At 38.4% G+C, this 12862-nt stretch overlaps 1 protein-coding gene across 6 annotated transcripts in view; it reads left to right on the top strand.

The window, feature by feature from the left end:
• The window catches only part of LOC107048707 (disks large 1 tumor suppressor protein), a 616903-nt gene that overhangs the window by 32568 nt on the left and 571473 nt on the right, over positions 1–12862 (top strand). For 5 of the 6 annotated variants that reach the window (XM_015272036.1, XM_015272037.1, XM_015272042.1 and 2 more), the window contains one exon: positions 10206–10295. The exons of the other annotated variant lie outside the window; for it this stretch is intronic. In XM_015272036.1, coding sequence (XP_015127522.1) covers positions 10206–10295 — 90 coding nt within the window. The remainder of the gene's footprint in view (positions 1–10205; positions 10296–12862) is intronic. 6 annotated transcript variants of the gene reach the window in all.

The raw sequence follows: 12862 nt of genomic DNA, 5'->3' as shown, positions 1-12862 counted from the left end.
ACTGTAGTTTTCGCCAAAAAAGAATGGTCGTGGTTGGGTATATGCCCTCACTCCCTCGAAATTAACTCCGATTCAATGTCCCCCGCTACTCAGATCCAAGATCATTCTTTCCTGGCGGCAACGATATGTTCAATAGTAACCTTTCCAATAGACGCCGTTATATTTTAATTTTGTCAGACGTATTTTTTCATCCAGCACGTCGTAGATTTCATTTGTTGTCAAAGCTACTATATTAAATAGTAAATTTTCGAGTGTGTCGGCTATAGTTTTGCATTCTATTTCTCATATTAAGAATTACTATGTTCCGCAGTAAAAAATGATTTTATATTTTTTCCGTGTAAATTCAATTTCACGATCAATGAAATGGTTTTTTTTACCCACGTGTGTAGGATTCAAAGCCATCGAGGTGTTGACATTTGTTCAACTTAAATGATTACCTTTCTTGTAATCAGTTTTCTTAATCACAATGTAATTACTGTAATCCCTTGTCACTGTAATTATTGAATTATGGGGTTTAAAAATAAGAAACACTTTTTATCTATGTGAACACTTTAATTGAAAAATCTCTAAGACTCTACACTGTCAGGAGGTAGTTGACACTATGAATATCTACGAGAAACTAATAGTATATTACGCAACAAGTGCGTAATGGGTTTTCGCCTTCGGCTCGTTTTACAATCCCACGAGTCAAAAAACACCATTACGCACGAGTTTCGTATACTATTTTATGTCATAGGGCCCAGAATCCGCGATTCTACCGAGCGAAGCGAGGTCATAAAGATGGTTGCTAGTGAGGCCCAGGGTTAATATAGACCCAGGAGGGCAATATAATTTCCACCCCCTGAAGCAAACGGTCGGTCTTTCCCGCTTGACCCCGCCTGGTCGCCAGCTGTACTTGTGGGAAAAACCCACATTTGGGAAAAACCCATCAGTAAAAGTTCCGAGAGGACTTTTCTCCATTTTACACTCTCAGGGAAGACCCCATAGCAATATAAAGCAATAAACCTTTCCTTAACATGAAAGAACTTGGGAGAGTGAATTTTGATCTCGGGGAAAACCCAGAAATCCAACAGTAATCAAGGCTGTAATCACGTGTAACCGATTATATCTTAAAGTCATTATGTCACGGAATTCGAACGTGAATAGCCCTTTGTCAAACAAATGTTAACAAGTTGGTAAATTAACAAGTTGACTCATTCAATTTTTGTATACGTCAAATTTGTTTTACTTAGTCTGCATCACTGCAGTGTGAGTCTTCTTCTTTCTTTTAGTTTCTGGACATTTTACAGTGATTTTATTATTTAAACTTTGCAGGTCTGAATTTAAATCTCGACATTGATCTCTTAGAAAACATTTTTATAATCTGAAAAAAATTAGAAAGTTGATTTTTGAAGGAAGTTCTCCATGAAGACTCCACCCAAGTGTAAAATTTCAGGAAAACATAAATTTTTTCCATTTTTAATATTTCGTTTTACGAATTCCCCGTCTTAAAAAGGCCGTCTTAAAAAGCATTTTTTAGAAAAATTCCTGTGTTTGACCTATTCTCCTAGGCTATCTGGGATTTCGCATAGGGGTTTTGAAAAAATCAAAGAGTGGATAAAAAAAATCATTAATTTCTAGATTTTTTCGACCCCCCCTGACCACGCCATAAATACCTTAAAGGGATATTTCAACCGCTAGTAAGGAATTGTGGAGCAGCGACAGCTGTATCACATGTTTCCACATAAAACATTCATATAACCGATTACAATTATCGACTCACCATCTGAATCATTAAAAATTCCTCGAATCCAGTTCATTTGAATCTTTCGTTTCATCTAACAGCTCTCGATCCGGTGAGTGCTTCCGCCGACTGTTTCCGTACTCAAGTGCACCGGAAAGAGCCCCAGGGGAAGGGGTGATGATCGGTTTCCCCGTTCCTCTTCTCCGCCCAACCAACTGGGTCACGGACATCTTTTCTAAAAAAAAGCATGTGCAATATCTCGAATCGAAAAGGAGAACTCGAACATAGCGGAAATCTCGAACGAATATAGAAAGGAAGGCGGTTTTCATGAGTACAATAGTTTTGCGTCGAATTTTCATGAAGCCCGCCTAACAAACAAAAGAGAATTAAATACCATGCTATGAAATATTCTTAAGAGAATCATAATTGTTCAAATCATTTAAGTCACAGGAAAATAGAATAATTATACTTTTCGACTTCCCGACCCAGAAGGAGGAAGTTATTGTTTAATTTTGCGTTTACAGTAGAACCTAGCAGTTCACATACTGGCAAAACGCGTAACGCCTGTTTGCATATTTTCGCTCTAGATGTTTGCATATCACGAACCGCCTACGTACTTCTTCTGTACTTAGTCTCCTGATTCCGAGATATGCACATAACCTAATGCGCACATCTGGTATTTCAAATTCGATTCAAAGTCGATGCATTGAATAATGAGAAGTGTTCCAATAGATAAAATGAATAAGTAGTTCCAAAATGATTCACCAACCCCTTCGTTACCCAACTACAGTAGACTCTCCCTAGTTGCTCTTCGAAAGGGCTGTAGGAATACCATTTCCAAAAAATGAGCATCTTTCCACCGGTCCCCACTGCCCAATTAATGTAAACATCTCCCACTCGGACGCCTCGATTCCTTGCAGTTTTCCCTAAACTCCGCCCCTAATCGTGTCACGCGCTTAGTTGTTTCTATCTCCATAAACTAAACGAGAAGAACACGAATAAAATAAATCCCCTCTCCACATGCATATTAGCACTAGTCCCTTTAAATTTCGGGGAATCGGTGCGCGGAGTGGGGGCCGTTTTTAAGTGTCGCTTTCGCGGAACTGCGATCGATATTGGTCCCGACGAGCGACAGTTAACGGGAGTCTACCGTAAAATTATTTGGACCCCTGTGTTTACGTACGGAGGACAAAAGAAAACGATAAGGCGGCGGAGAGTGGGGGGCTGCGCTCGAGCGTCCGAGAAGGGGATTATATTAGGAAAACGAGCAACTAACGGGCGTGCAACTAGCAAGAGTCTACTGTACATAAAATATTAATGTTAAAAGAAATGAGATGACAACAATTTACTAATTACTAAATTGATTTAATATTTGCAAAGTCATTAGAGGTTTGGTTTTCTGATAACTGACGACCGGTATGAAATATTCCCCAAAAAAAAGTACATGAAAATATCCGTAGGAACTCTATCCGAGGAATTAAAATAAAAATGATGAAGGATCGAGCGAATTATACGGTGTTTAATCGGAGTTACTGAGTTACGTATTTGTGAATTTTCTCTGAGATACTTGGTTTCTGTCATCTCCTCTGAGATACAAAGTTTTAGTCAATATTCTGGAGATACTTGAGTTTGGAAATGTTTTCTAGGTTACGTAGTTTCCTTTAGGAGTCATCGATATGATTCTTATTGGCCATATTGCTTTTTGCAATGAGAATGGTTGCCAACAACTAATTGTAAAAAGGAGTATCGAATCTGACAGGAAAAAAGGCATAATGGAGGGTCATCAACAAATGTAAGAGGCTGGGGTGGCGTTAATTAACGAAAAACGAGCGAACAAAAACCTTTTCACATAGAAATTAACATTGAAAATCCGTAAAAACGCACGATTTATCACTCGGTGTGGTATATGACCCCAGAGTGCGTGATAAAAACAATGGAATTTTGAGAAAGACGTTGGAATGGCTGTAAAACCCAGTAATTACACTTGGGAACTTAACGACGCTGAAGCAATACTTAACACGAAGAATGCCTCAGTAGAATCATTGGTATTTGTTGCACTGGTGTAACCCTGCAGAGGGCCATTGCTCTTTGGGTGAAAAGGGGGGATATTCTTCCTTTATTGCTCTCTGATGGAACAGAAAATAAAGACAATTAGTAAGACTTTATTGGAGGAGGACCTAATGGTAGCTTTTTAATCATCATGTAATACCTTTCAATCTATAAAAATAATTGTAGAATCCTGCATCCTTTGAAATAACCTTTTCCAGAGTTACAAATTGACGAGAGTAGGATACTTCCGATGAAGTGTTCTTTCGATGAGATTTTGTTCGTTGCTGATTAACAAAAATATCATTTTCGGACAAGTTGGGAATTAACAGTTGTGGATGTGAAAAAGTTCAATCAAGGGTTTCAATCAAGGGAGTAGGACAGTCTTGCAACGATGAAAATACTGATGAATGTGTTTTACAAAAATATGAGAGAATTGTAGGATTATAATAATAAAACGATTCTACTTTTAGAGTTGAAAATATTTCAAAGGATTCGAGCAAAAGATATTTGAGAAATACACTTAAATGAATTCTATCTTTTCATTTTATTCTTGACGACGTGACAGAAACTTATAATTTCTAGGAAACTGGAAACGGGAAAATATTCAAGTGGAGATTTGAAAATGCCTCTCAATCTTTAAAAAAAAATGGTAGAACTCTGCACCGTTTGAAATAACCTCTTTACAGCTTTTAAACGGGATGATCTTCCAATTCGCTCGGGTAGTTCTGAATTTATTGAACATGTAAAAGTGAATAGAATAGTTTGAATACTGCGTTCGACTGAGAATTTGGAGTTGTAAAGCCCATAAATCTCACCTTTGTAGAACAGTATTTACAAGTATTGTTACGCGGTGAATCAATCTTGATAGAGCTGTTTTCAATGATGTTGGAGAGAGAGAATTCTGTTTGAGAAAAAAAATGTTGGGTTGTGAGGAAACTTGGAACAATCACTCACGTTATCACTTCAACTTCGATATATATTTGATATACTTTGAATGGAGTTACAAATTCATGAGAGTAGGGTCCCGGTCCAAATTTTTACCGGGTCTCCCGACGTCGTTTCAACGTTTTGAACCTACATTGCTTTGATGTTCAAATTCTCCGCCTAATTTTTACCGTACTTTCAACTTATCTCAAGGTGAAGGCCCATGGACGCTGAAAAACACTCAATATCCACCGTATATTAAACGTACGCTCAACGTTAATGACATTTGTTTTCGGTTAACATCAAGGGTTAGTTGAGTATAAGGATCAATTGAGTATAAGGGTCAGATGAGGATAAGGGTGAGTTGAGTCCAAAAGATTGCGCGAATCTAAGGGTTAGATAAGTGAAAGCCTCAGTTGAGATTGAATGTCAGTTGAGTTTGAAGGTGAGTTGAGCCTAAGGGTCAAAAGAGTACGAAGGGTCAGGCGAATCCAAGGGTCTGTTTTGTAAGGGTCAGATAATTAAAATCCTCAGTTGAGTTCAACTGTCAGTTGAATTTAAGGGCCAGTTGTGTGTATGGGTCAGATGAGTGCGAAGGCCCTATTGGACCTGAGAGTCAGATGAGTCTAAGATGAGAATAAGGGTCAAATGAGTCTGAGAGTCAGATCGATTCTGAGCGTCAGGTGAGCCAGAGGTCATCTGACTTTCAGATTGAACTAACCCTTAAACTCAACTCAGCCTTCTACTCATCTGACCTTTAGATTCGCCTAACCCTTCGTCTTCTTTTGACCCTTAGGCTCAACTGACTCGCAGATTCGCGTGATCCTTCACACTCAACTGACCCTTAAATTCGCCAGACCCTTTGTAGTTGTTTGACCCTTCGACTCAACTGACTCTTAGATTCCCCTGATCCTTCAGACTCAAATAACCCTTAGACCCATCTGACCCTTAAACTCAACTGACACTTGGACGCAATTGACCTTTAAACTGAACTGAAGCTTTTGCGTATCTGACCCTTACTCAACAGACCCTCAAATTCGCATGATCCTTCGGACTCAACTAATCCTTAGACCCATCTGACCCTTAAATTCAACTATCACTGAGACGCATCTAACCTTCAGATAATAATCAGTTAATAATATTTATATTTTTGCCATTCTTCCACCGATTAATTTATGCAAGATTTAATCAATTAATCGATGTTAGAATGGAATTGGTAGTGTGAAGGGGGTAGGGGGGCAGGAAGGAAGGAAAGAATGTATGGTGGAGGAACGTTGGGGATACGTTTAGTTTCAACCTTACTTCAACGTACAACCTGGAAAAAATGAAAAAAGAGACGGTATTTACGTCGAAAGTAGGTTGAATCGGTGTATTTGAGCCTGTACACTGGACAACGTATTTTCAACGTCCTAAACCCACCAGTGGACCCTGACATTTCGTTGGGAGACCCGGTAAAATTTCGACTCGGAGTACCGCCGATGATGTGTTCCTTTGATGAGATTTTGTTCATTATTGACTACCAAAAATATAAATTTAGGACAAGTTAGAAATTGACAGTTGCGATGTGAATGGAGCTATAAATTGTGAAAAATGTAAGGGTTGGTTTCAATCAAGGGATTAGGACAGTCTTGCGATGAATAAAACACTGATAAATGTCCTTTATTTAAGATGCATTGAATAGTTCGAATAAAAGATGAAGGAATTTCGCGTGTTTGACCCATAACAAAATCCTTTATCGGGAAATAGCGGGTTTTGATCTGAAATTTGATGATTATTATTTTGAGATCGAGATACGCGGTAGCGTATCGGCCAAGAAAAGTTTTGACCGACTGAGCAAAACATCAGACCGAGCGCACCGCGTATCTATACACGACAGAACCTCCCCCTCCACTACCTCCAAATGATTTACATTCGGTATAATGAAAACGGGACGACAAATCGGGAAAGTGTCGTTAGTTACATTATATAAATCACCTATGAGCTTTTCAACGGTGTAACTATAGTATTTTTTGGATTAACAGTAAAAAAGATACGCGCATAGCAACGGATTGATATTCACATTCTCGCGATTCACATTATAAAATCGGAGAATTAAGTTGTAACGTTGGCAGCGCCGGTCCAATTGAGCCTCACATCCAACGTTGAAGTGTTGCCACCAGTGCATTTGAATGTGGGTTGTGATGTTGTTATGGAGAACCACCGGAAATGTTCTTCTTCACGTTAAATCACTTATTAGAATGGAACGGAAAATCGACTCGGTGTTCTATTTTGTTTTCTCTTGTCGAAAATTCAAATTTCATCTCGCCATATCTATATTCATATACGGACCTCGGACATAAAGGTAGTTTATGCACTGTTTGTGAGGTTATCGGTTTATGTTTGGAATGTGACAAAAGTGAGATGTGTCGAAAATATTGCGTGATCAAGTATTAAATGTCCGTGAATAGTTGAAGTCGAGAAGAATATATTTATTTTTTTCCGAGTGTAACAGAAAATGTTTTCATTCAGTGGAAAAAATTTTTCCAAATTAAGTGACAGTGAAATGCGAACAATTTTGTGATTATTTAGGAAAAATTAGTAGTAGACGGTGGGATTAAATGGACACTTTGAACCCTTTTCAAAATGTTGATGTCTTATTGAAGTGTTGATGAAATAGAATTAAAAAAAAATTAAAGCACAGTCAGCCCCTTTGTAATGAGCTGAGACTGAGCTCAATCGATAAATTTGTTCCTTGGTTATAAATATTGAAACAAGAAGTTAGAAGAGTCCATTCCACTCAATGTTTCCCCAATATTTTTAAAAACAAAAACAGATGTTTTCAAGAACAATTCTTGGTGAACATTTTGTTCGACTATTCCTATAAGGAAATGAATTCATCTCTTCAAGAAATACAATCCACATAGGAATCATCAGAGCAAAAATTGAATGAGGAACCAGATCAAGTCAGAAAATTATTAATAGATGATTAAAAATTGGAATTCGGTGGAGACAATAAATCTGGAGTAGAACTGTTTATTTCCCTTCAATTGTTGATTCAAAAAATGTTCTATCTTATGAAAAATGAATGAGTTAAATTGAATTGAAAAGAACAAATTTCACCGGATGTAAAAACAGTCTTTGCTTATTTTGGAAAAAATAATGAAATCTACATAAAAACACAAAAACAAACGTTTTTGTAAAAAAACTGGGCCAAGAAAAAATTTTTTTTTGATTCCTACTGGGAAATCGAAATTTTCGAAAAATACATAGAAGTAAAAAAGGAAGCCAAGTCAGGAATTTTGAATAAATGGTGATAATGCACAATCAGGTTTCTATAAGAAAAATAGTTCTCAATGGAATAAATATTCTAAACAAATTCTCCATGAAATNATGTTTGCGAAACGTCGGCGCAATGCTGAAACCAAACGCGGCATCCATCCAGAAGCCAATAATATCAATATTTTAAATTAATCTAAGTTCATTAGTAATCGAAGAGAAATCCTAACATAGAAGTAAAAAAGGAAGCCAAGTCAGGAATTTTGAATAAATGGTGATAATGCACAATCAGGTTTCTATAAGAAAAATAGTTCTCAATGGAATAAATATTCTAAACAAATTCTCCATGAAATAAAAAATCAGTAGGAGCAANGGCTTTAGAGATGTTGCAATGATGAGATTTTTTATTATCGATCATGTTCTTTTTACGAACCAGCGTATAATTGAGTTTTTGCGGAGATGGTAATTTGTGAGATCTATCGGAACATGGAATGAAAGAATCTTCAATGTACCAACTATTCTTCCAATTTCATCTACAATTTCTGATCATGAATATTTTAAATTAGTTTCGAGGCTTTCGCGGCCATTATTAATGACATTATTGGCTTTCGGATGGATGCCGCGTTTGGTTTCAGCATTGCGCCGACGTTTCGCAAACATTGCAGTCTGCATCTTCAGGGCTACGAGCTCCGATTCTGAGCTTTGATGTTTGGGGATTGTCCTTATATATCTTCCCCTGTGATGGTGGGGGAAGGGGGGGTTCAGCCAATCGTATGGTTTTAATTGATCAGCTGGTCAATTAAAACCATACGATTGATCAGCTGGTCATTTAAAACCATACGATTGGCTGACCCCCCCCTTCCCCTTCTCCCGCCATCACAGGGGAAGGCATATAAAGACAACCCCCAAACATCGGAGCTCAGAATCAGAGCTCATAGCCCTGAAGATGCAGACTGCAATGTTTGCGAAACGTCGACACAATGCTGAAACCAAACGCGGCATCCATCCGAAAGCCAATAATGTCATTAATAATGGCCGCGAAAGCCTCGAAACTAATTTAAAATATTCATGATCAGAAATTGTAGATGAAATTGGAAGAATAGTTGGTACATTGAAGATTCTTTCATTCCATGTTCCGATAGATCTCACAAATTACCATCTCCGCAAAAACTCAATTATACGCTGGTTCGTAAAAAGAACATGATCGATAATAAAAAATCTCATCATTGCAACATCTCTAAAGCCACTGGAGCGGATGTCCCTCCATCTCTTTCTTTCATTGGAAACTCTATTGACTCTACCGAAGCGAGAATCAATTCCAATTAAAGAAAAAAGTGTACTATCTTCTCAATTAAATGCTCATTCAGTCGCGGTAATATTTCTTAGTTCCATCATTGAATAGAAGTGCATTATTGTAAGGTCTATAAGGGTCACGCGGGATGTAGGGTCAGAAGAATCATTCTACATTAATTTCAGTTGCAAAAATCGGGGTCAAAAAGTTCATAAGGGCCAGAAGGGTCACGACGACCATACGAGTCATAGCAGTTGTTTTTTTTACTATTTTCAATCTCGTAACGAGAGATAGAAAGAAATTAAGGCTGAGAAGGTCTCAAGGGCCGTAAGGGCCAAGAGTCATTTTTTTATCATGCCCTTAGGAAAATTAGCGTTAAAAGGGTCATAAGAACTATAACAGTCTCAGAAGTCATTTTTCATCATTTTCAGTCTAGTGATGAGAAACGGTCGACCCCCTTAAGAAAATTGAAGTTGAAGAAGTCATAAGGGATATAAGGGGGTCATAAGAGTGGTAAAAGGGTCAAAAGGTTCATAAGAGCCATAACAGTTTCAGTACTCATTTTTCATCATTTTCAATCTACTGATAAGAAACGCTGGATTCGCTTACGAAAATTTGGGTATGCCGTCAGGAAAATTAGGGTCACAAGGGTCATAAGAGCCATAACCATATCAATAGTAATTTTTTTATCGTTTCCCTTCAGAACGTTAGGGTTGAAGAGGTCCTAAGAACCATAAGGGTCACCTGGCTAAGAGAATTATAGTAGTCATTTTTTATTATCTTCCTACTCACGATGAAGAATGGTGGGTGTCTTTAGAAAACTTAAGGTCAGAAGAGTTATAATTGAACCCCCAGTCGTGAACCCTTGTCCTGATAGGTTCATGCATTTTACTCCTCCCCTTCCTTATTTTTTTACACCTCAACAAAAACCTCATAACTAACTCCCATACAATTTTGTTACAGGTGAGTGCGAAGTGCTCATCGATGATGGGCCGTCACTGACGAAAGTAATGTCATATTCCTCAGCTGCAACGGGTAGAAACTTCAGCTCAGGTACTGTGAACATGTTCACATGAGTATAAAGCCATTGGGTCTGTAAATAATAAACTGTAAATAGGAAACGTAAAGAATCTCTAAAGGTCGATTGGATTTTGCGGTGGGCGTTGATTGGACGCACATGAGTGTCTTGAAAAATTCTCTTTCCTCTTGGGAACAGAATACTTCATTCGAATCAAATGAGCGGTTGAATAAATTCGCTGGGGATGAATAATTCCGAAGATTGTGTTGAATCAACAAACGGGAGTATTTTTCATGCTTCATGTTGTTTTCGAGGATTTCTGAGGGGAGCAGAGGAGATTGAAGACTGAAAACAGGTTCATTGGATAACAGGTTGAGAAGGGGCCGACGTTGGACCAGGGCTCTGCCAACATCAGGAAGCAAGACTATATAATGGGACATGACAGGGGCCGATGATGCTGTTTTCAACTGATGGGGGAGCTTGAGTCATGGCGAACAGGGTCTGGCCAGTATTGGATGATCTCGAGATGAAAATTCCCTGATAGATCGATCGACAGCTACTCGATGGTGGGTCAATAGCAGGTCGACTTTGGCATTCGGTCGACCGTTGGTTGATTACTGTTAGAGGATTAGTTGATGGACGGCCGATCATTGAATTTCGCACCGCCTGAGCACGTGGTGGGACAGCGAAATACAATCGCATTTTCCGAATTCGCTTCCCCCATTCCCCGATCGCTTGCCTCTACTACCCACGGACCTCGGAGTAAACACTCCAACATTATCTTTGAGCAGGCATTGTCTCAATTCCAGGAAAGGCGAAGAATAAAATACTCTAAATATGAATTTTCGATCATGAAATTCCCTTCTCTTTAGATCGTCATGGAGAGAGGTTCTAGCTTTGTTGGGATAAGGTGAATTAGATAATGAATCAGAATAAATTTTTTTTTTTCGTTATTTTACATCTCTTCGACCCGATTAGGGTATACTGCGATGATGATCAAGACTTTAAATCGTTAGATCGCACCATTCTACCCGGTCGGGATTTGAACTCGGAACCTTTCGCATGTGAGGCAACGAACTTACCCACTGTGCCAAGCCACCGGGCGAATCAGAATACATGAAATAACAGCAAGATTGCCGATGAACCGTTAAAAAAAGAGAATTAAGGTGAATCTTACAACTAAAACTAGAAGACCAGAATCACTTTAATAATAAAAAAAGGGTCTTGTAGAAAAAAAAAGTTATTCAATGTGTATTGAAATGTTAACGTAATGATTAAAATTATTTGATACAGCGCTAAATTCAATACAACCAAAATTAAATTCTTCGTATTTTTATTTTATGGCTCCAGTTCTCAAATCTCTCTCCGCGTGAACGTGAGGTGGGGATAACGAAATACAGTTGCATTCTCCGAATTCGCTTCCCCTATTCCCCGATTATAACGGGAGTCGCAAAGTGTAAACACAGTGTTAGGCTTAGTTACCAGTGTTGACACATGCTTGGGCCAAGCTTGGGTACGACAGCTCAACCAAAACATCACTGAGACACTTCGAAACCTTCATCGTTCAACAGCTCAAGATATTTATTCACAAAAATAATTAAAGACTGAGATGAGCATACTCGAAAATTTATTTTATGGATGAAAATAAATTTGAATAAAACATTGAATTTTTCATTCTAAAGAAACATTCTTCTCGATGTTTATTCGGCGTACATTGAGACAAGTAATTCTGCATTACGCCGCATAGTCACTGCATTGCAAGACCATTGGGATAACCTTTGCCTTTTGCCTTCTACCTTTCGCTGGGGAATTTTTACTATTTTTTTTCCTCCCGTTCCATCTACTCCTAGGAAAATCGCCCAGGCGGAAAAGTCCGGGCTGAGGTAGAAGAAAAAGTAAAAGAGTGGAAAGAAAATTCAGGTAGAGAGTAAAAAAAATATAGATCAGTCCCTTCGAGGACTTTGGCTTGATAGAGCTGAGGAAATTTCGTCGCATCCTTCGCCCGGAAAAAGCCACCGGAGGACCGAGACCTTACGATCGATAATGTCGTTTTCTATCACACGCCGAGGGGGACCATGGCTTCGACGGCCATTTTGGTGAATATAAACTCTGCTCATGTGATGTAAAAAAATCTTCAAGAGATAAAAAATGTGAGAAGGTTAAAAGCATCTCAGTACAAGTTGAAAATTGAAATTAATAACTTTGCCAGTGAAGAGTTCGCTGAAACTTTTTTACTATTTCTATTTTTTTTACTCATCTCCTTCGGACTCGAAGAAGGGTGAAGACTTTTTTTTATTTCGAGCGAGGTCCATGTCTACTTCACTGGTGTATAGGTGGTTGGAATATATATTACATTTTTGCATGTAACGTGAGGCGTATGGAGATCCAAGGTGGGGAGGAGGGGTTATGTGGAGGTCGACTACGTGTTTTGGATTATTGAAAATATTGGAAGGTCAGAATAGAATAGAAATGTAAATGTTTATGTTTTGGACGCATACTTTTAGTATATTTTTGATACGTAAACATTTCATTGCGCGGTTGATCTGCCTGCCCTTTCATTATGCCCCTTTTCCGGTCAGATTCAATATTCCTTTTTTCAATG

This window comes from Diachasma alloeum, unplaced genomic scaffold, assembly GCF_001412515.2.
Source record: "Diachasma alloeum isolate Michigan unplaced genomic scaffold, Dall2.0 Dall_scaffold_00196, whole genome shotgun sequence".
Lineage (NCBI taxonomy): Eukaryota > Metazoa > Arthropoda > Insecta > Hymenoptera > Braconidae > Diachasma > Diachasma alloeum.
The sequence above is the reverse complement of the archived record's forward strand: the minus strand, read 5'-3'. Positions and strand labels throughout refer to the sequence as shown.